The 23,297-nt window shown below is 44.4% G+C and overlaps 1 protein-coding gene across 1 annotated transcript in view; it reads left to right on the top strand.

Annotated features, from left to right (window-relative positions):
- CLDN15 (claudin 15) overlaps positions 1-18,123 on the top strand; it is a 94,588-nt gene extending 76,465 nt beyond the window's left edge. The window contains exons 2-5 of the mRNA XM_068273916.1: positions 9,319-9,483; positions 14,633-14,714; positions 14,812-14,922; positions 17,177-18,123. Of these exons, the coding sequence (XP_068130017.1) occupies positions 9,319-9,483; positions 14,633-14,714; positions 14,812-14,922; positions 17,177-17,303 (485 nt within the window). The 3' untranslated portion in view covers positions 17,304-18,123. The remainder of the gene's footprint in view (positions 1-9,318; positions 9,484-14,632; positions 14,715-14,811; positions 14,923-17,176) is intronic.
- Positions 18,124-23,297: the final 5,174 nt, after the last annotated feature.

Genomic DNA, 23,297 nt, shown 5'->3' on the forward strand with positions numbered 1-23,297 from the left:
AACACATTCTTAGGTCGTAAGAGATTACCTGCCTGGTTCTTCTCAGTCTGTTTAGGTGGAACAGTGAAGAGTATCTTCCCCGGTAACAACACTCACTCACCAAAGAATAATTGGTTGAGTTTCTGATGTGTAACTCTAGCTATGCCTCGGGCTGTGAATTATGGCTTCTGAGAATGGAATCGACCTGTTTATATTGTCAGTGCCAGTGAATGATTAAGCTTATTAATGTAATTATCTCCTTTGCCAACTCTGGGTGGGCAATACCTCAGTCATGCAATAATGGTTATTTCATTTCAAAATCCAACAGTTGTGTTGGTGACCTCAGGGGCTCCTCAAGGGCTGGTGACCTCAAAGGTGTCCTGAAAATTTTCGTGGGCCTTTATGTGCTTGTGTACGTAACACAGACGCAAAGGGACATTCTGTACTACTGGACAATTTCACCAAGGAAACTTACCTGACAAGGGTCATTTAAACAAAGCACAGAGGTATGGTCTGTTGCCTTGTGCACTCCTCCCGGGTCCCCATTATCCCCCGAAGAAAAGGTTGACTTTCAGAGAAAGTCAAAGTTTTTACCAACTTCCTATGTCCGTTTGTCCAACTCATGGCCCAGTCTCACCCCTTTCCCGCCCCATTCATGCTCCTCTCTGCCCAATGAATTCATTCCCTGGTTTCCTAAGTGAGAATTTTGATGGTGCCATAGTGCTGACCCCAGAGGACCTTCCAAGGTTGGCACCATTTTCAATAGTTACTGGATTTCGAAAAAAAACCAGAGCTGAATGGGACTTGTGAAGGGAAAGGGGCATTTTAAATGTGAAGGTCAGTATCAAGGTTAAGTTTAGATCGCGGGTCATTTAAGGTTTATTACGTTTAATGTCTGTTCAAAGGAAATGGCAACGTCTTGATTTCATTTATAACTTACGTGGGTGGAACACGTGTGAGGCAATCAAACAATAAATTGATAAAAACAAAAAGGAGTTCGTTTAGTCTCAAACTCGCACCAAGCCTGCCAAAAATGACTGTCATTAAAATTATTTAAAAGCAAAAAATAATAGTTGCACGTGTCTTGCAAACACAGGGAAGGGCGCAGTGCTTCATCAAGTCCATCAGTGTATCTGCACCCTATTCTACAATAAAAACAGCCAAAACTACAATAAAAACTGCAGAAACTACTCAAACACTGCAGAAGGTGAAAACTTGGAGCAGAACCGCAATGATGTTAGGGGAAGATTTCTGTAAAGGATCAGGCCTATGGAGGCTGCTGCCTAAGGGGGTGGCTGGCAGGGGAGTAACTGCAGGGCACCGCAGGGGGGGCCCAGAGCTTTAAGGAGGGCCCAACTGTGACTACTGATGGTGCCTAATCCGACCCCCCTCCGGTGGTGCTTAACCCTAACCACACCCCGATAGTGCCTAACTCTAACCCCCTCAGTGGTGCCTAACTCTAACCCCCCCAGTGGTGCCTAGCCCTAACCTCCCCTGGGGTGTTTCCTAAACCTAACCACTCCCCCTGCAGAAATACACTTTTACACGTAGAAACGATAACATGTTTGATAACGTAAAATCTGTACATACAAATGAAATAATATGACAAAAGCTATAACGTTGCAAGCTTCTAAAATGATAACATACTTCAAAAACCTTAATGTTCTAATGTTGTTAACGATATTTATCTGGCACCCTTTTTTCTGCTTTTTACACTTTATTAACGATAATTGAATTAGAGTCTATGGCGGCGCCCTTTTCATCCATCCTTTTTTCCTGCTACCAACCTGGTAAAGGTGGCCTTTTGCCAAGCAGAGTGTAGCTGTACTGAGCAGTTCTTGCTGCACCTGCTGCCTCTGGGTTATGAGACGGTTGCTGCAGGACAGGCCGGGCGAGGCACGTGCTTGTGCCTTCTTGTAGGTGTTGCATTGTTCCATAACTCATCCCAGGCGTCTGTGTTTGGCCGTTGGAGGTGCCGCTGGGATGTGGTGCATAAAACAGATGACTAGCTTCGAGTGCTCGGCGTGATAAAAAGCCTGGGGAGCGTTGTAGCCGTTCTGAGTGAGTTCCGGGACGTCAGGCTCTGTAAGCGATGTCCGCACGAGGCAGAGACACCCTGTCCAGAATCTACTGACTGCTCGTTTCATCTGAAGCATGCAGGCCTGAAAGTGGAGCCGTACTCAATGAGGCAATTCATCAGGATAATTGCAGCTTAATCCTCCTCTTCACAGCACGGCACGTACTGTATGAGCAGAGCTGCTGCCAGCTGCACCCATACCGGAGCTGGCACAGGCGCAGCTCACATGCTTCATTACACAATTAAAGTGAGAGGGATATGGAGGCTGCCATATTTAATTGCTTTCAAACAATGCACATTGGCTGCTGTGCTTCTAATACTTTTAGCCATAGACCCTAAACAAGCATGCAGATCACATGTTTGACTCAAGCTTGACTGGATTTCCTGCATGGTTTTGCCCATTGCAGCTACAATAGGCATTGAACACACCCAGGGCAGCCATCGGGGGGGGGGGGGGGGGGGGAAGGGGACAACTGACACTGCAGTGAGGGGCCCAGGGCTTCTGGGGGCCCTGGACTACCCCCCTATAAGTCCCTAGCTCATTTGTTAACTGGGGACTACCTGTATTTTGCTAGTATCTGGCTCCGCCCACAACATGACATGGCCACACCCACTTTTTGCCACATCATGCTGTGGGATGAGGTGGCTAGTGGGTGGGCACAGCAACCAGTGGGTGGACCCAGGGAGGGGGGGATGGGGTCAGGCCTGATGATGTGTGAGGGGCCCCAAAATTTCTGATGGCAGCCACACCCAACATGAGAGGGATATATAGGCTGAGATATTTATTTCCTTTTAAACAATGCACATTGCCTGGCTGTCCTACTAATTCTCTGCTTGTAATGCCTGGTACACACCATGCAATTTCCCATCAGATCGACTGGTCGAAAGATAATTTCTGACAAGTCCCATTTGAGTTCCGATCGTTTTTCCGATCACTTCTGTTCAATATCAATCCAAAATAAAAAATTCAAAAATCAGATCAGACCTGTCAGAAATTATAATTTCAATCTGATTTGATTTGAGGGGAAATTGCGCAGGGATGGTCGTAGTCAGCCAACTTCGCTATGCTGGAACTACGCGTAGTTTTATGCAATTACGCTTCGCCAAACTACGGCTTAGAAATCAAATATTCGCTTCGGATGCATTTCATAGACTACGCGTTAAAATACACAATTACGCGTAGTGTAAAGCGTAGTTTATGCGGATGCTTATGCCCGCATGCTGGAAATTTTACGCATTAATTCCTCCATAAACGCTAATGTCAGGAACTCTTCTATGCGTGCATTCCCCTTTCCAATGCGTAAATTTGTAAACATACAATCGCACACGGAAAATTAGACGCGAGTAACTCATTCATCGTTCACTACGCAATACACACGTTAACTACGCATAGTGGGCGTAAGCTACGCGTAGCGGTACTTCGCTACGCGTAAATTCGTAAGCGTAGTTTTGAAACTTCACCTACGAACTACGATGTGTAGATGTGAACTACGATGTGTAAATTCGCACTGGCGTAGTTTCTGCTCATCCCTGAAATTGCGTGATGTGTAACAGGCAAAAAGGTCCTTTTTATTGTACTATATCAGTGGTCCTCAAACTACGGCCTGTGGGCCGAATGTGGCCCTCCGAGGCTTTTTCACTGGCCCCCAAACACAAATGTATAACTTATATGTAATGGATTGCGGAGATGCCGCCGCGTGGTCTGGCAGCGGGGGCGGCTGTCTCCACGTTCAGACCGGCGATTTCCGCACAGCAGCATGCGTCTGGTTTGTCTGAGCCGTCTAGTGCACACAGATGGAGAGCTACGCGCGCGCGCGCTGGGAGGCAGGACCTTTATGCCAGTATGAGAGGGATCAGCTGATCAGGTCGATCAGCTGATCCCAGCGCAGTTATTGATTGGCTGAGTGGTGCTGGGCGGTGCTAAGGAGCACTGCACTATATATAGATCTCGCTGGTCAATCTCAGGTTGTCTGCTGTTGCGAATACTTACGTGTGTCTATTAATGATTACGTCTATTCAAAGCATCTATAGAAGTGATTATTACCAGCACAGGACCAATACAGAGCTAACACTGCGGTTGAGGGAGGAACCAAGGGCCCCTCTGGCCCAAGGGCCCCAGTGTTGGACTGGGAAGTGGAAAAATTGAGGAAATTCACCTGCTGGCCAAGCAGCAGTAACCTTGTGCTATCACTCCTAATAGAAACCTGCAGCAACACTTGATTAGGGCTGGTGCACACCAAAAACCGCAAGCAGATCCGCAAAACGCTAGCAGATTTTTAAACGCTTTTTTTTATTTTTATGAGGCGTTTTGCTAGCGTTTTGCGGATTGCTGCTGCGGATTTCAGTATAGTAGATTTCATATATTGTTACAGTAAAGCTGTTACTGAACAGCTTCTGTAACAAAAACGCCGGCAAAACCGCTCTGAACAGGCGTTTTTCAGAGCGGTTTGCGTTTTTCCTATACTTAACATTGAGGCAGAAACGCATCCGAAATCCAAAAAATGCCTCACCCAGGCATTTTTCGTTTCTGCAAAACGCCTGCCGCTCTGGTGTGCACCACCCCATTGAGATACATTGACCAAGCAGATCCGCAGCCGCAAGCGGATCTGAAAACGCTCAAAAAGCCGCTCGGTGTGCACCAGCCCTGTCTGCTGCTTGGCCAGCAAGTGGATTTCTTCAGCTTTTCCAGCTCCCAGTCCCACACTGCCAGTGGGGTCGCAACCCCTGCGCCCCCTATTGCTACGCCACTGTGAACAAACATGCAGGTCAGGTGCTCTGACTGAAGTCTGACTGGATTGGCTGCATGCTTGTTGCTACAGGGATGTGATTCAGAGAAGGGATAGTTGGAATCTGTCAACATAGCTCCCAACTGGAAGGACAATTCCTCTTTGGGAGCCCTGTCCCTCTATCCCTCTCTCCTCCTCATTTGTCCCTCTTTCAGGACGTTGTCCCTCTTTCTATGTAAATATATATATAAATATATATATATATATATATATATATATATATATATATATATATATAGTGGGTTGCCAAAGTATTCGGGTCCTTGAAGTTTTCTACATTTTGTCATATTACTGCCACAAACATGAATCAATTTTATTGGCATTCCACATGAAAAACCAACACAAAGTGGTGTACACATGAGAAGTGGAACGAAAATCATACATGATTCCAACCATTTAATTATTCGGCCCCCTTTGATCTGAGTGCAGTCAGTTGCCTATAGACATTGCCTGATAAGTGCTAATGACTAAATAGAGTGCACCTGTGTGTAATCTAATGTCAGTACAAATACAGCTGCTCTGTGAGGGCCTCAGAGGTTGTCTAAGAGAATATTGGGAACAACAACACCGTGAAGTCCAAAGAACACACCAGACAGGTCAGGGATTAAGTTATTGAGAAATTTAAAGCAGGCTTAGGCTACAAAAAGATTTCCAAAGCCTTGAACATCCCACGGAGCACTGTTCAAGTGATCATTTAGAAATGGAAGGAGTATGGCACAACGGTAAACCTACCAATACAAGGCCATCCACCTAAACTCACAGGCCGAACAAGGAGAGCACTGATCAGAAATGCAGTCAAAAGGCCCATGGTGACTCTGGACGAGCTGCAGAGATCTACAGCTCAGGTGGGAGACTCTGTCTATAGACTCTGTCTATAGAACAACTATTAGTCATGCACTGTACAAAGTTGGCCTTTATGGAAGAGTGGCAAGAAGAAAGGCATCGTTAACAGAAAGCATACGAAGTCCCGTTTGCAGTTTGCCACAAGCCATGTGGGGGACACAGCAACCATGTGGAAGAAGGTGTTCTGGTCAGATGAGACCAAATTGGAACTTTTTGGCCAAAATGCAAAACGCTTTGTGTGGCGGAAAACTAACACTGCACATCACTCTGAACACACCATCCCCACTGTAAAATATGGTGGTGGCAGCATCATGCTCGGGGGTGCATCTCTTCAGCAGGGGCAGAGAAGCTGGTCAGAGTTGATGGGAAGATGTATGGAGCCAAATACAGGGCAAACTTGGAAGAAAACCTCTTGGAGACTGCAAAAGACTTGAGACTGGGGCGGAGGTTCACCTTCCAGCAGGACAACGACCCAAAACATAAAGCCCGGGCAACAATGGAATGGTTTAAAACAAAACATATTTATGTGTTTGAATGGCCCAGTCAAAGTCCAGATCTAAATCCAATCGAGAATCTGTGGCAAGATCTGAAAACTGCTGTTCACAAACGCTGTCCATCTAATCTGACTGAGCTGGAGCTGTTTTGCAAAAAAGAATGGGCAAGGATTTCAGTTTCTAGATGTGCAAAGATGGTAGAGACATACCCTAAAAGACTGGCAGCTGTAATTGCAGCAAAAGGTGGTTCTACAAAGTATTGACTCAGGGGGCTGAATAATTATGCACACTCCACTTTGCAGTTATTTATTTGTAAAAAATGTTTGGAATCATGTATGATTTTCGTTCCACTTCTCACGTGTACACCACTTTGTGTTGGTCTTTCATGTGGAATTCCAATAAAATTGATGCAAGTTTGTGGCAGTAATGTGACAAAATGTGGAAAACTTCAAGGGGGCCAAATACTTTTGCAAGCCACTGTATATATTTGTATATATTTATCTACTAAAATGTGTTTGATTGACTTTAAACTTAATTCCCATCCTTTAAGTTGATATATTACTAATTGTAAAATGTTAATATGAAGGAAAATGAACCAGAATAAAAAGGACCAATGTGGTTTGAATTATAAAACAACATACAGTATTTTTCTTATGAAATCTTTATTGTATGCTTGACTAGGGGTCTGGTGGGGGCATGATCAGGGGTGTGGCAGGGGCGTGGCTTAAGTGTCCCTCTTTCTCATCTCAAACAGTTGGGAGGAATGCTGTCAACACTGCGGAGTTGAGCAGTTCAGGAGGGGGTGTTGTTTTGATCTGAGGGCCTAGATTTGGCTTATCTGCGTGATTCACAGAGCCTGAGCTGTTTTGATTGGTGAAAGCTGGCAATTGTCACCTGGGTCCTAACAGATCATAGTAAGGGAAGATAAAAATGTGATTGTAATATGTGAAGGTGGTCCTGTTATGGCCACAGGAAAAAAAAAGAATTAGCTGAAACCAAAGACACTTTTCTGTTCTCAGGAAGACATTTCACTGTAGTCAGGTTTTCAGGGGCCCCCGCCAGGTCTTACTTCCACCCCTGATACCATTGATTAGTTTAACATCCTGAAACAACAAGCTTAATTTCCAGTGTAGTAAGAGTGGTAATTGGTTCTCATTTAAGGGGGCCATACACTAGCCGACCACCCAACCAATCGACCATCCAATTGGTGCTGCCAAGTGCATGCACGACCGACACAGCGGGCAATTTCGGGACAGAAATTGGCCGCACGCGGTCGATCGCGCATTCTGGAAGATGTCGGACCGAAGTTGGTTGGTTGGGTGCGCGGTGGTACGGTGGCCGAATTGCGAACGAGCGACGAGCCGATGAAACCCCCGCCGCTGCCTTTGCAATGTATAAATGTATGTAGTGTGTGGATTTATACATTACCTGTCCGGTGTCAGCCTCCTCACGGTTTCCGTCCATCTCGCCGGGTTCCGCATACACGCCGGCGGCACTCTGACATCAGACGCTATGCTGCGCCGGCGTGTATGTGGAACCTGGCGAGATGGACGGACACCATGCGGAGGCTGACACCGGACAGGTAATGTATAAATGCACTACACTACATACATTTATACATTTTGGGGCAGCGGCGGGGCGGACAGCGGCGGGTCAGCCGATTCCCTGATGATTTAATGCTGAAATTGGATGGGAATCGGCCTGTAGAGTATGGGCAGATTCGACTAGAGACAAATTTATCTCTAATCAGATTTGATTAGAGATAAATTTGTCTGTTGGTGGAATCTGCCCATAATCGTTCTAATGTATGGCCACCTTTATACTGTACACATTACCTTATGCTTTGTCCTTGCCTCTGTAAAGCTACTGGCATAGAGAAGAATGAGCAAATCATGCCCCCTTGTGGTCAATTTTTAGTATGCAGTGTAAAATCTCACTGCTTCTGACAACAGATATTTTCACCTGGAAACTGCACTCAAGAGAAGTGCTCTACGTCAGCAATGTACTGTATATGTATATGTATATGTATGAAGGACAATTATCGAAAAAAAACGTAAAAAACCTCAGGTACTGAGGTGACGTGACATGAGATTGACGTGAATGTACAGTGCCAAGCACAAATAACTATGCTGTGTTCCTTTTTGCAGTCAAATTAACATAATATTGTGGTGTTTAAGGGATTTGGTGGCCTAGCCTGTGGAGTTTTGCGGGGGGGGGGGGGGGGGTACAGGTGTTTCTCTGGGATGACTCTTTACCCCTGCCTGATAATCTCACGAGTTAGCAGCCATTCTAGTAGAGGTGAAATCGGCATGGGTAAACTCGGCCCTCCAGCTGTTACGGAACTACAAGTCCCACAATGCATTTGCCTTTATGAGTCATGACTGTGGCTGTCAGACTCCTGCAATGCATTGTGGAACTTGCACTTCCTTAACAGCTGGAGGGCCAAGTTTGCCAATGCCTAGCCTAGTATGTATAAAGTCTAATTACATTTTGTCCTGGCAAACAGAACAGTATAGACAGTTTCTATTGACAGTAACAGATGGGTGTGTGTGACATATTAACAAACAGGGTACTATAAAGTACTTGAAGAGGATGCTATCAAAGACATAAAGAGGATACAATAAAATAATAGCAGAGGGTATGATGAGGAATAAATTCTTAGCATACCAAACCCTGACAAACAGCCTTATAAATCCTATGCACGGGTGAAGCCGGGAACAACGCATCTCTCTAGAACATTAGGATGTTTAGGCATTACGCCACATTTGTATCGGACTCCATTTTGTAGTGGTAAATATCCTATGCTCTCTGATCAGTGGTAGCACTTGGTGTTTTAGGTCAATGGCTCGGTTATGCTAAACTGGGCCTGAACTCTTGCACAGGGCAGAAGGAAAACAGAGAAATGCACAATGTATGTATTTAGAGAGTTTAGCCTGTCTAGTTCCACATCATTTGTGACTAATCACAACTGTAATGTGATCTCTCCGCTGTGTCAGCTAGCTTCCTCGACAGACCAGCTAATTTGTAAATACAGGATGTTAACCCTATGTCTGCTTCCATGAAAGCAGGAAGTAGACTGCAGCATTCCTTGCGGGGAGTTCTGGCTTGGACTGTAAACGTCCTTCTTCTGTATCTCCAGGTTATCTGCAGGCGTCCCGGGCCCTGATGATCTCCTCCCTGGTCTTCGGACTATTTGCCTGCCTGCTGGGGATGATCGGGCTGCAGTGCACCAGGGTTGCCGAGGGGAACTCAGTCCTGAAAGGGAAACTGGCGACGGTGTCCGGAGCCATCTCTGTGTTCTCAGGTGAGATCATGAAATGTCTCTTTTCTTTCTACAATTTCATACGCCAATCCCCCTCTGAACTTTTTCTACTTTGCCTGTATAAATATAATGCTGAATACTGTTATCTGATTGCTGAACATTTGATTATTCCTGTGGTCTGCTGGAGTCACTGCATCTGATCTGCATGCTTATTCTGGGCCATTGACTTAAAGTGAACCTCCGGACTAAAAATCTACTCAGCAGAACTGAAAAGGCTTGGTGTTTCTTTAACAGTTTCACAGCATCAGAACTTTGTTTTTCTTACCAAAGCATCATTTTTAGCTGCATTTTAGCTAAGCTCCACCCATCAATGAAGACTGCCCGGGCTTTTTTCCCCTGATGCTGTGCAAAGCATGATGGGATTTCCTATGTTGTTATTCACGTTGCCTAGCAACTGGGAGGGGTGATTAGGACACAGGACAGTTGGAACTGTGTCTCATGCTCCCTGTTACCTCCTTTCAACCAAAAAGATGGCTGCCCTCATGAAATCACAAACATTTCCCTGTTCTTTTAAAACAAGGTGGGTAAGAGATTATATTACCTATCTATTTTAATTAACATAACTAATGTAACTTAATGACAGTATGTTTATTTAGGCTGAAGTTCCTCTTTAAAGCATTAAAGAGAAACTCCAACCTAGAATTGAACTTTATCCCAATCAGTAGTTGATACCCCCTTTTACATGAGAAATATAATGATTTTCACAAACAGACCATCAGGGGGCGCTGTATGACTGATTTTGTGCTGAACCCCCTCCAACAAGAAGCTCTGGGACCGCGGTACTTTTGACAGTTTGTTACAATGTAACAAGGTTCACAGACAGGAATTAGCTGTTTATAGCTGTCTCTAACAGCCAAAACAGCTAGCAGCAGCTACATAACCTGCCCACAGTAAAGATGTCACCATGTAATAAATGTCAGAATGTAAATCGGGGAGAGGAAAGATTTTACAATGAGCAAACACTGACTAAATCATTTATACATAATTATTGTAAAAAATTAAGCACTTTTTTTACTACATTATTTTCACTGGAGTTCCTCTTTCAAGCAGGCTTTCTCAAGCAGGGTTCCTTGGCATTTTGCCCCAGTGTGGGGGTTAAGGGAAGTTTGATAGAGAGAATACTATAATAGGGGGTACTGTAAAAAGAAACACTACAGAAAAATAATGAGCACACTAAAAAAAAAGCACTAGAATAAGGAGACATTATAACAAAGGACACTATTATAGGGGGTAGTGGCATAAACAGCCACACCAGATTTGAATGACCATGCCACCTGCAAAATAAATGTAGGGGTTCCTTGGCATCCAAAAATTGTTTGTAGGGGTCCTCCAGGGTAAACAGGTTGAGAACGGCTGCATTATAATGTGTTCAAGGCAGTATGTGTTTAACCAGCTGAGCGGTCTGGACGAGCTCAGCTCGTCCATTACCGCCAGAGGCTGCCGCTCAGGCCCTGCTGGGCCGATTTTAATGAAATAAAAAGCAGCACACGCAGCCGGCACTTTGCCAGCCGCGTGTGCTGCCTGATCGCCGCTGCAGCGGCGAAAGAGGGTCCCCCCAGCCGCCCGAGCCCAGCGTAGCCGGAACAAACAGTTCCGGCCAGCGCTAAGGGCTGGATCGGAGGCGGCTGACGTCCATGACGTCACTCCATGACGTCCATGACGTCACATGGCGACGAGGTAAGCGAAACACGGAAGGCCGCTTATTGCGGCCTTCCGTGTTACTTCTGGCCGCCGGAGGCGATCGGAAGAACGCCTCCGGAGCGCCCTCTAGTGGGCTTTCATGCAGCCAACTTTCAGTTGGCTGCATGAAATAGTTTTTTTTTTATTTAAAAAAAACCCTCCCGCAGCCACCCTGGCGATTTAATCAGAACGCCAGGGTGGTTAATGATGCGGAAACGGAGGCATGTTAGTGATACCATCACATGCCTCTGTGTCCATTCTGCTCAACTGTGGGTCCTCCCTGGCCACTGCATAACCCCCCGTTTCCAAATTGCCAACAAGGAGCTTGTCTGCAGCTTAGAAAGGGAGGGGCTATTCTTTGCAGGAGAACTCCTGTAGTGCTGCCCTCTCAGGCAATCAGATCATCCCTTCTCCGCCCTTCTGCGCTCTTCATTGCCTCTACCCCGTCTTTTTAAGTTGGTGGCGGCTCAGGATTGGTTTAAAGGGTACCCGAGGTAACACGTGACACGATGAGATAGACCTGTGTATGTACAGTGCCAAGCACACAAATAACTATGCTGTGTTTCTTTTTTCATTTCTCTGCCTGAAAGAGTTAAATATCAGGTATGTAAGTGGCTGACTCTGTCCTGACTCAGACAGGAAGTGACTACAGTGTGACCCTCACTGATAAGAAATTCCAACTAAAAAACACTTTTATGCAGAAAACGGCTTCTGAGAGCAGAAAAGAGATAAAAAGGGTCAATAGTTCATAGCTTTTAGCTCTGGCATACTTCAATGAATGTGTCCTTGAGCAAAAACAATAAAACAGTTAAAACTTAAAACGTAGATTTAAACATAAAATAAAACTGTGGAATATCTCAAAAAGTCATTTTTAGGAGGAGGAAGATAGATACAATTGTTTATTTCATTCGTTTATTTTCGCCTCGGGTTTCCTTTAAGTTGTCCATAAATGGTACAACACTGTACTCAGATGCAATCATTTTACGATCCAATTGAACAGAAAATCATGCAGTAAGTGAAAAAAAATCAATGTGAAATCATTCTATGGTCAATTGGAATACGGAATTTTTTGTCGATCAGAATGTATCTGAAAGTCTTGTGCTTGACCCATTTATGGGAACAATCAATAATTACCTTCTGATTACTTGCGATCTCACAAATCTGATCGAATGGTCACATCTGAGGAAGTTATTGCACCATTAATGAGCACCTTTAGAGGCAGAGCATGACAACACAGAAGTCAAGCAACTTGCATAGTTAAAGTGGATCCGAGATGAATTTTTACTCATTGCATAATTGTGTTCCTTTCATATAGTTTATAGGGCATTCCTCAAGCCAAATACTTTTTTTGGTTTGTTTTAATACCCTAATTCTCTATAAACTAAACAAGCCTCGCCCACAGCTCCTCCACCGCCTTGGCACTCTGAGACCCATGTAGCAAGGGCTTATGGGAGCTTAGTCTGGGCAGGAGGAGGTTACTAGCCACTAGCCAGTGATTTCAGAGGCATAGGGGGTAGAGAGGGGAGAAAAGAGGAGTGGTGTTTTCCCAGGCTGAGGGCCAGGGGCGTAGCAATAGGGGGTGCAGAGGTAGCGACCGCATCGGGGCCCTTGGGCCAGAGGGGCCCCGAAGGGTCCACCCTTCATCACAGTATTAGCTCTCTGTTGGTCCTGTGCTGGTAATAATCACTTTTATAGATGCTTTGAATAGTAGTAATCCTTAAAACACTGTTCCCCATCCCCTTCTTGTAACTCTGACTCTGTGGTTGTTTTTGGCAGGTTTTGGTGCGCCAAATCAATTGTTATGTATAGAGTGCTTGGGGGGGCCTCATGTAAAACTTGCACCGGGGCCCACAGCTCCTTAGCTACGCCACTGCTGAGGGCTGGAGATACAGATCGGCTTGCCTGTGTGTAATAATCACAAGCAGAACATGTGTCACAGGAAGAAATAATCATCTACTGATAGAGCTGTCTGTAGCTAGATTTGCTGTGTAAACTATCTAAACTTTAGATAAGCTATATAGACAAGTTACTTGTTATAGTTCCTGTATTCCTCTCACTTCAAGTTCCCTTAAAAACTTTCACTTACTTTAAACAATCTGATATTACATTAACATTTAGGGCTAGTTCACAGTGCTAAGTTGCATTGCAGAATAATTCTGCATGACACCTCACTGCTCATACAATTCTATGGGCCTGTTCACAGTACTGCATACACAGTGTAACTGATCCCGTTATTCTAACCCAGCTGCATGCAGGCATTGTATTACAGTAAATCTGAAGCTAAAATGGAAAAAAAAAGTACAGATACTCACCTGGGTAGAAGGAAGGCTCTGGGTCCATTTCCCAGGTTTGGCCTGTAGTTGGTTTACATTGTTGGTTATCATATATCCCCAGCTTTCACTTGTATTTGAAAGCAGTTGCAAAAAACCTCTGAGGTGGCTAAAGGCAGTAGACGGTCATAGACAAGGGGTGAGACATTTGTGACAGTCTGATGATTTTTTACAAATGCCCAATGAATGCTCCAATTCATCAAAACAATAAGGAGGGCAATTAACCACTTAATCCTATCTGGATGACTATTATCGTCCAGATAGGAACTGCTGAAGTCCAACTGGACGGGTATTCGCATCCAGCGTTGGCGCGGCTACCGCTCGTTGCTGTGGGCATTTATGTTGCGGCGATTGGTGAAAGGGAACAAGTGTTCTCCGAGCCAATCGCAGTGCCTGGAATGAATGGACATGACCACGATCAGGGGCCATTTCCATTCGTAAGTAAAGGAAAGGGAAAAAAAACACTTCTTGGTAACTCAAGTAAAATTACAGTCACCATACATTTTTAATAAAGAATTAATGAAATTAATTCCTTCCAAAGCCCCTCCCCCAGTTAACAAACAAACCATTGTAAAAAATAATAATAATAATAATAAAATAGATAAAAATTTTAAAAAAAATACATAAATAGTTGCCTTATGGACTTAGGGCTTTTTGTGAACAATACACTCTTATTTCCAATGAATATATTGTCGCCATGCATTGTACAAGAAAACATAATTTAAATGTTGTGATACCTGGGACCAAGGGGCAAATAAAATGGGTGGGTTTAATTTATAGTAGCATTGCTTATAAAGCAAGATATAGACAATTTAGGTGTGATAAATAGTGATAAAGTTATTGGCCAATGAATGGGAGGAGCGATGACAGGGGCAAATTGCTTCTGTGCTTGAGGAAGGAAGTGGTTAAATATTTGCAGTGCTAATAGCCGCTTAGAGGAAATGACCATGAAAAAGACCCGTAAAACACTGTTGTATGATTGAATCACTTTTTGCTGGTTTGACCCATTTTAAAGCTCACTTCTGGAAGCAAATAGAAATTAGGCAGTAATGCCACATTGCATATGTTCCTACCAGGCTATACAAGGATCCTGTTTATTTACTGATATTTTACGTTAACAGGTATCTGTGCGGGGATCTCCGTCTCTTGGTACGCATTCAATATCACCAAAGAGTTCTTCAACCCCCTGTATCCAGGAACCAAGTACGTATGGCTGCTCGTAGCTCTAGTTGGGATGGCGAGACATAAGTGTACACCACCAATCACAGCAACTCACTTGACTCCTCCCTCTCCCCTCTAGGTATGAAATTGGTCCGGCTCTGTACCTGGGTTGGACAGGAGCTCTTCTGGATGTGGTTGGGGGATCGTTCATGTGTTGTTCATACAAAACTCAGGTGGCCAAAGTCAGCAAGTAAGTATCTGTTTTGCTCACATCTTTTTAAAGAAAGATTCAAAATACTGTATATACTCGCCTATAAGCCAACCCACCTGTATATACTCACCTATAAGCCAACCCACGTATAAGCAGAGGTACCAACTTTTCATTTGAAGCCAAGAAAAAGTGATTGACTTGCGTATAAGCCCCCTCCACAGTTTAGCCTACTCCACAGTTTAAATAGCCAGATGTCCCCCAATATGAATCATCCCCACACCAAGTATAAATAGCCAGATGTGCCACAAAGTGTTTGGCAGCCACACTCCCCATAGCCAGATGTGCCCCAAAAGTGTTAGGCAGCCCCCCTCCCCATAGATAGATGTGTCCCAAAGTGTTAGGTGGCCCCCTCTATAGTCAGATGTGCCCCAAAGTGTTAGGTGCTCCCCCTATAGCCAGATGTGCCCCAAAGTGTTAGGTGCCCCCCTATAGCCAGATGTGCCCCAAAGTGTTAGGCAGCCCACCTATAGCCAGATGTGCCCCAAAGTGTTAGGCAGCCCCCTAAAGCCAGATGTGCTCCAAAGTGTTAGGTGCCCCACCCTATAGCCAGATGTGTCCCAAAGTGTTAGGCAGCCCACCTATAGCCAGATGTGCCCCAAAGTGTTAGGTGCCCCACCCTATAGCCAGATGTGCCCCAAAGTGTTAGGCAGCCCCCTAAAGCCAGATGTGCCCCAAAGTGTTAGGTGACCCCCCTATAGCCAGATGTGCCCCGAAGTGTTAGGCAGCCCACCTATAGCTAGACGTGCCCCAAAGTGTTAGGGCCCCCCTAAAGCCAGATGTGCCCCAAAGTGTTAGGCAGCCCACCTATAGCTAGACGTGCCCCAAAGGATTAGGTGGCCCCCCTATAGCCTGGTGTACTCTTAGTAGGCCCCACACGGTGAAAGGAATAAATCTTGCATAATGTGAGGTAATTGCCTTGCAGTAGAATGGATGGAGCTGGCAGTGGAGTGTATCACAGATTGTGCAGTAGGATCTTGCACTTGTAATATGGCGTGCTCCCCACTTTGTCTGTTCTGCAGATCCCTCGTAATATGGCGAGTGGCAGTGCGCAGTCCAGAAACTCTGGGCACAACACAAACTCCGGGCGCACATTGCACAGCAGTTCCGTGCATGGTGCAGTCCTGCCCTGCACCACCAGTCACTCTCCCGCTGTTCTTCTCACCCCTCAATGCACTGTGCTGCTTTCGGACAAAAAAAAAAAAGGTACCGTTTAGCTCCGACAGACTCCAGCTCAAAGAGGAAAAATGTAACACTGCCTCTCCCTAAGACGCTGCAGGCTCCCAGCATATAGACTTCCTGGTCCAGGTGGCAGCCCTCCAGTATTATTCCACTGACTCCACTCCTCGCCGTGAACAAGCAGCACGTGTGTAGAACACAGTCATCCAGGGAGACCTTTGGGGACCACTAGCTCAGGGGACAACCTGGGGGGTTCAGGAACAAAGGGGCCACATAATGCTGCTTCCAGGTGGAAGAGAGGTGTTACAGGTCGGGGGGGGGGGCATGTTATTTTTGCCCAGGGCCCTATTGAGGCCCTGCCAATGCCACAGCTAGAAGATGGCCTGTATAGTCCGAAGCACCAGAGTGAGACCTGGTGGAGAGGCGTCAATTGGTTCTGAGGCCCTGGCCTATTGGATATAGGAACACATCATAAACCTCATACAAAAATGATATCCTTATAAGTCAATCATACTGCCTTTTGTCGATATCCTTTTTCACAATTGTTGTTGGCATACACAGTCTATACTCTTTAAAGGAGAACTTTACCAATTATAACAAAAACGTTACATACTCACCTAAGACGAATGAAGGCTCTGGATCCTATAGAATCTTCCCAGTCCTTTCTTGGTCTCCTCATTCCAATGCCAGACCCGTTCAAATCTCCCACCAGATGTGTCTTTGGGTCTCCTCAAAAGGCTTCAGTACTCGGGTCTGCAAGTTCTTCAGAAAAGAAGCGGCTCTGTACTGCGCACGTATGAGTCCGCTCACGCATGGAGTCGCTCGTCTTCGGGAGTACTCAGAGACCTGAATACTTCCGAGGCCTTCTGAGGAGACCCGAAGACTTCCTCGACAATAAAGTTGGATCGCTGGAACCGGGGAATGAGGAGGCCAAGAGCTTTCTCTCTTCTTAGGTATGTAATTTTTTTTTCAGGTGGGTTCAGCTGTCCTATAAGTCTGTAGGGTATCAAGTAACAAAATATACTGTTTCTGATGAATATTTAATTTATTTTTACAGGGGGTACACCTATAATTACCGGGCTCAGAACACAGCGTCCTCTGCAAAGCCTGTGCCCCAAACTGCCCTCCCCCGTTACGAGTCCAGCAACAGCATCTCTAAATACGGCAAAAATGCCTACGTCTAGCATTAGATTTCACCGCAAAGACTTTTTTGCCGCCTAGAATGTACATTTCTGCCACAATGTGCCACCGTTTCATCTCCACCCATCTCAAAGTTTAGCTTTTCATCAACGGTCCATATGCAATTTCAGTCAACCAATCTCAACACATCGCTGCACTTTTCGAACATGGAGAAGAAGAGGACTCTGGAATCTTAAATGGCTTTATTATTTCTTGGTGTGTTTTTGACTTTCTAAGAGGACATTGACTCTTCCGTTACGTTGAGTGTTCACGTATGATTCAGTTAGTCCTCTTTTGGCCACCACAGAAGAGTAGAGCTTCACAGAGGCCTTCTGCTCTGGGAATTTATATGCTCTGTAACTCAATCTTTTGCTGTTCTTTTGATGCAAAAGATGTCTACTTGATGAGCACCTGTGAAATTTTACAAACCGAGTTATTGGATGGGATGTCTCAGGACGATGATGGAAAGGCTCCTCCGTGAGGGCATCTGAATCATTCAACAGGTTACTGCACAGGCAGTCAGCTCAGGGACGACGTCCAGGTTCTTTTATAGCAGTTCCATCAGTGCCGTAAGGAATGGTTACGTTACTTTTGTTTGCAAAAATTGTGACAGCCGGTTGGCAAGCGAAAAACAGGTTACAAGAGTCACGTCCTGCAATTCCAGGTCCTGCTCTCCTTTCTGTCTCGAATCCGCCTGCCAAAGCGCTCACTTGTGTCATATATCCAGCAATATTACTCAGAGTTGGCTTGTGAAAGTTTGTTTTGTTTTTTATTTTAGTATTTTTTACTATTGCAATAAAAATCTTACGTATTGACCATTAATAATGAAGTATTAAGAGATGAAGGAAATCTATTAGTCTAATGAATGAGTTGTAAATTGATTGTATTTTCGATGTTTATCCTGGTTTCCAAAAGAAAAGGTCTTCAGGCCCTGAGCCCACTGATGCAGTTGTATCCGCTTCTGTCCGCTTTTCAGCATCTCTAACATTGATGTTTAACTGAAAAGCGGACACAACTGCGTCAGTGGGCTCAGGCCCTCACTATCAAGTCATCTTTGCCAGAAATGGGGTTCCTCCGTTTTTTGAAAGGTCTAGGAGGGGGGTGGTGGCACATAGGAAAGAGTGAATACCAATGCTGCATTTCGCTATAGTATCTGGTGACATTTCGGCCCTAAGAACTCTTTCTGCAAATAAATGGCAGTCAACGCTCCATTTCACTTCAAGGAAGCTCAACATTTTATCGGAAAGTCGGCAACTATGTGTAATATGTGAGTTTTATACACTTTAAAGGACTCAGAAGGCCAGAACAAAAGTGCAGTTTTACTTACCCGAGGCTTCTTCCAGCCCCTAGAAGTCATTTGGGTCCCTCGGCACAGCTTCGGGCCTCTTTGGGGTCCAGCTGGCAGCCTGTAAGGATCGCCGATCCCTGATGGGCCGGTGCCTTCTGTGCATGCGGTGCCTTCTGTAAGATCCCAATGACATGGGTGCATACGTGTGTGGGTGCTCACACGCACCCACGCTTGTGCAGAAGGTACCAACCCATTGGGGTTTGGGACCCAAATGACTTGCAGGGGCTGAAAGAAGTAAAGTACATTCTTGTTCTAGCCTTGTGAATCCTTTAACCACGTTCCTGGACATCTGATGTTCCTGCGCACCTTCATACACCGTTTAAATATTTAAAACTTTTTAACAATTTCAGTCTGGGCGCCTACAGAACTGAAACAGAGTGCCAAGTCTACAGACAGCTCCTAACTACCATGAGTCACTTAGAAGGGAGGTAAGCGGTAGCCTGGCCCTGCCCCCTCTCAGAGGTCGTAATAAAAAGAATATGAGTGGTAGAACAGTTTGGGCTGCTCCCAAAGTAGTTGAGTTTCAGTTTCCCCCAAAGAAAAAGCAGAGGTATGAGGCATGCTGAAATGACAGAACACATTGGCCTGAGGCGCTACACCTGCTATTGACGAATTTCCGTTTTGTCCCCACGTTTATTGCCTGATGAAGCGGGCTTGGCCTGCAAAACGCGTTGCACTTTTTGGGGTACTATTCAATAAATGTGATTACTACTATTCAGACAGTCTTTCGTGTCTGGTCTGTGGAGGTAAGTCCACCGCTTCCTCCAAGCAAGTTATAAAAGTTTTATTCAATTTTATCCTGCTGGCGCCTCTGTTCACCTAATGTGGTGGCTTAAAAGACACTTCGGCCCATATGCAATTCACTTTTTCACCAGAGTTATTCTCCAAGGAGATAATTTTTCATTTTCAATTTAAAATAATTTTTTAGTACTTTTCAACAAAAAAAAAAGTACCAAAAAGTAGTTAAAAAGTACTATCAAAATTGTTTTGAGTATTTTCTTCCTTTCTGGTGCCTTAAAAGGCATTTTATTGGCAAGTTTAAAAATATCAATTTGGAGAAAACTAAGGAGAAAAAGTGAATTGCATAAGGAGAATAAGTGAACTTTATATGGGCAATTGGCTCATATGCAATTCACTTTTTCTCCTGAGTTTCCACCTAGGAGATAATTTTTCATCTTCTGTTTAAAATAATTTTCAGCACTTTGCATTTGAAAATGTACCAAAAAGTAGGTGAAAAGGTGCTATCAAATTTATTTGGAGTATTTCCTGACATGCTGGCTTAAAAGGCATTTTATTGACAAGTTTGAAAATATCACCTACCGTCTTTCTCTGAATTTAAGACATCTCTTAAAATATCTCTTGAAATATAAGACCTATCTTATATTCCAAGCATGCTTGAAATATAAGACATCCCCCGAATATTAGACCTAGCTGGGAGGTTTGAGGAGCGGTCTCTCACCGCACCTCCCTTGTGGCTGCGTCCCCCTCCGTTCCTTGTACTTTTGCTTTGTAGTGGCGGCACACCGTAGTATTGATGATGTGACGAGGGCACCCTTTGATCCTCACGCAGAACACTGTATCGGTACGCTGGCGCTCCCCTCGCCATAATCATGTGCATCTGGCTGATGCGTTCCAGGCATACATTGATTATGACAAGAGGAGAGCGCCAGCATACAGTGTTCAGCGCGAGGTTCAAAGGGCGCCATCGTCACATCATCAATACTACGGTATTGTTCCCAGGAGACCAGCTACCCTATTCCCACCATGGCCGCCTTCCGAGGAAGCACAGCTCCGCCACCGGAGACGGGTGAGGTGGGGAGAGGGATGGGGGCCTTTACAGTGATTATTAATCTGCACTACTCGTCCTGAGGAGAGCAGCGCCAGGCTGAGGGACTACAGCTCTCAGCCCTGCCAACTCCTGCTAGCGGATCACTGTGTGCCTGCTTCCATTTACCGTATTTTATGTTTATTTACTGGGCACGTACGTACAAGGAACTAAGCCCCTCCCCCACATGAAAATAAGGACTAGCAGATATTTCCCCCCAATAAAGAATATAAGACAGTGGTCCATAGGCAATTTACATTTTTCACCTGATTTTTCTCTTAGGAGATAACTGTTCATCTTCAATTTCAAATAACTTTTCCAGACTTTGCAATTGAAACAAATACCAAAAAGTAGGTAAGAAAGTGCTATCAAAATTATTTTGAATATTTTTTTCCTTTGCTATCTGGTGGTTTAACCTCCTTGCCGGTTATCCCGAGCTCAGCTCGGGGTAACCTGCGTAGGAGGATTTCTCAGGCCCCGCTGGGCCGATTTTCAAAAAAAAAAAATTCCTGCACGCAGCTAGCACTTTGCTAGCTGCGTGCAGTTTCAGATCGCAGCCGCTCGCCGCCAATTCGCCGCTACCCGCCGCGCCGCCCCCCCTCCAGACCCCTTGCGCAGCCTGGCCAATCAGTGCCAGGCAACGCTGAGGGGTGGATCGAGATTCCCTCTGACGTCCCGACGTCCATGACGTCGGTGACATCATGACCGGGGAAGCCCAGCAGGAAATCCCGTTCTGAACGGGATTGCCTGCTTACTCTGATCGCCGAAGGATATCAGAGTGGATAGGGGGATGCCGCTTGTCAGCGGCTATCATGTAGCAAGCCTTGGGCTCGCTACAGGATTTAAAAAAAAAAAAATTAAAAAAGTGTTGTGCTGCCCCCTTGCCGCCAGAATTGTAACGGCAGGGGGGTTAAAGGCATTTTATTGACGAGTTTGAAAATATCACCTAGGAGAAAACTCAGGAGTGAATTGCATTTGGGCCATTGGCTCTTTTTCAATTCACTTTTTTCTCCAGAGTTATCTCCTAGGTGATGTTTTCACACCTTGGGCCATATGCAATTATTTTTTTCACCTGAGTTTTCTCCCAGGAGATCATTTTTCATCTTCCATTTAAAATAACTTCCCAGCACTTTTCAACTAAAAAAAGTACCAAAAAGTTGGTGAAAAATTACTATCAAAATTATTTTGAGGATTTACTTGCTTTCTGGTGGCTTAAAAGGCATTTTATTGACAAGTTTCAAATTATCACCTAGGAGAAAACTCAGGTGAAAAAGTGAATTGCAAATGGCCCTTGTCAATAAAATGCATTTTAAGACATTAGCAAGCAAGAAAATACTCAGAATAATTTTGACAGTACTTTTTTTTATCTACTTTTTGGTACTTTTTCAATTGTTGAGTGATCAAAAATTATATTAAACCGGGGCCCATATGCAATTCATTTTTTCACTTGAGTTTTCTCCTGGCCGATATTTTTAAATTTGTCAATAAAATGCATTTTACGCCATCAGAAAGCAAGAAAATGCTCAAAATAATTATGATAGTACTTTTTCATTTGCTTTTTGGTACTTTTTTAGTTGAAAATTGCTGCTATTTTAATTTGAAGATGAAAAATTATCTCCAAGGAGAAAAGTCAGGTGAAAAAGTGAATTGCATATGGGCCCAGGAGGTGAAAAAGTATCTCATTGGAGAAAACATAGGTGAAAAAATGAATAGGCCAAGGGCCCATAGGAATTCACTTTTCCTCCTGAGTTTTCTCCCAGGTGTTATTTTTAAAATTGTCAATAAAATGCCTTTTAAACCACCGGAAGAATAATTTTGATAGATTTTTATCATCATTTTTGGTACTGTTTCAATTGCATTGCAAAGTACTGAAAAGTTATTCTATATGGAAGATGAAAAATTATCTCCAAGGAGGAAACGTTTCATTTATTTTATTTTAGACATTCCGGCCAATGCGCAATTACATTTTGCACCTAAGTTCTCTCCTAGGAGATCATTTTTAATCTCCTGTTTAACATAACGTTTCAGCACTCTGCTATTGAAAATGTACCAAAAAGTAAGTTAAAAGGTGCTATAAAAACTGTCTTGTTTTCTTGTTTGTAAGTGGTGTAAAAGGTATTATTAAAATGTGTGAACGTATGACCTAGGAGAAAACTTAAAGGATACCTGAAGTGACATGTGACATGATGAGACAGACATGTGTATGTACAGTGCCAAGCACACAAATAACTAGGCGGTGTTCCTTTTTCTTTCTCTGTCTGAAATAATTAAATATCAGGTATGTAAGTGGCTGACTCAGTCCTGACTCAGACAGGAAGTGACTACAGTGTCACCCTCACTGATAAGAAAGTCCAACTATAAAACACTTCCCTAGCAGAAAATGGCTTCTCAGAGCAGGAAAGAGATAAAAAGGGGAATTTCTTATCAGTGAGGGTCACACTGTAGTCACTTCCTATCTGAGTCAGGACTGAATCAGTCACTTACATACCTGATATTTAACTCTTTCAGGCAGAGGAATAAAAAAAGGAACACAGCATAGTTATTTGTGTGCTAGGCACTGTACATACCCATGTCTATCTCATCATGTCACATGTCTCCTCGGGTATCCTTTAAAGGGAACCAGAGATGAAGCACCCTTGTGTATTTTACCATATATATCAGTAAGAACATTAGAGAAAACACTTACTATGCTCTCTGTTTCATCCTCACTGCTAAAAGTGTCTGTTATCAGCTGTGATAAGAATCCCGGACTGATCATTCAATCTGGCTTTGCAGGGAATGATTATAGCTGAGTCATTATAGCAGAGCCACAAGGGGGCAGGCTTG

This window comes from Hyperolius riggenbachi, chromosome 3 (assembly GCF_040937935.1).
Source record: "Hyperolius riggenbachi isolate aHypRig1 chromosome 3, aHypRig1.pri, whole genome shotgun sequence".
Classification (NCBI taxonomy): Eukaryota; Metazoa; Chordata; class Amphibia; order Anura; family Hyperoliidae; genus Hyperolius; species Hyperolius riggenbachi.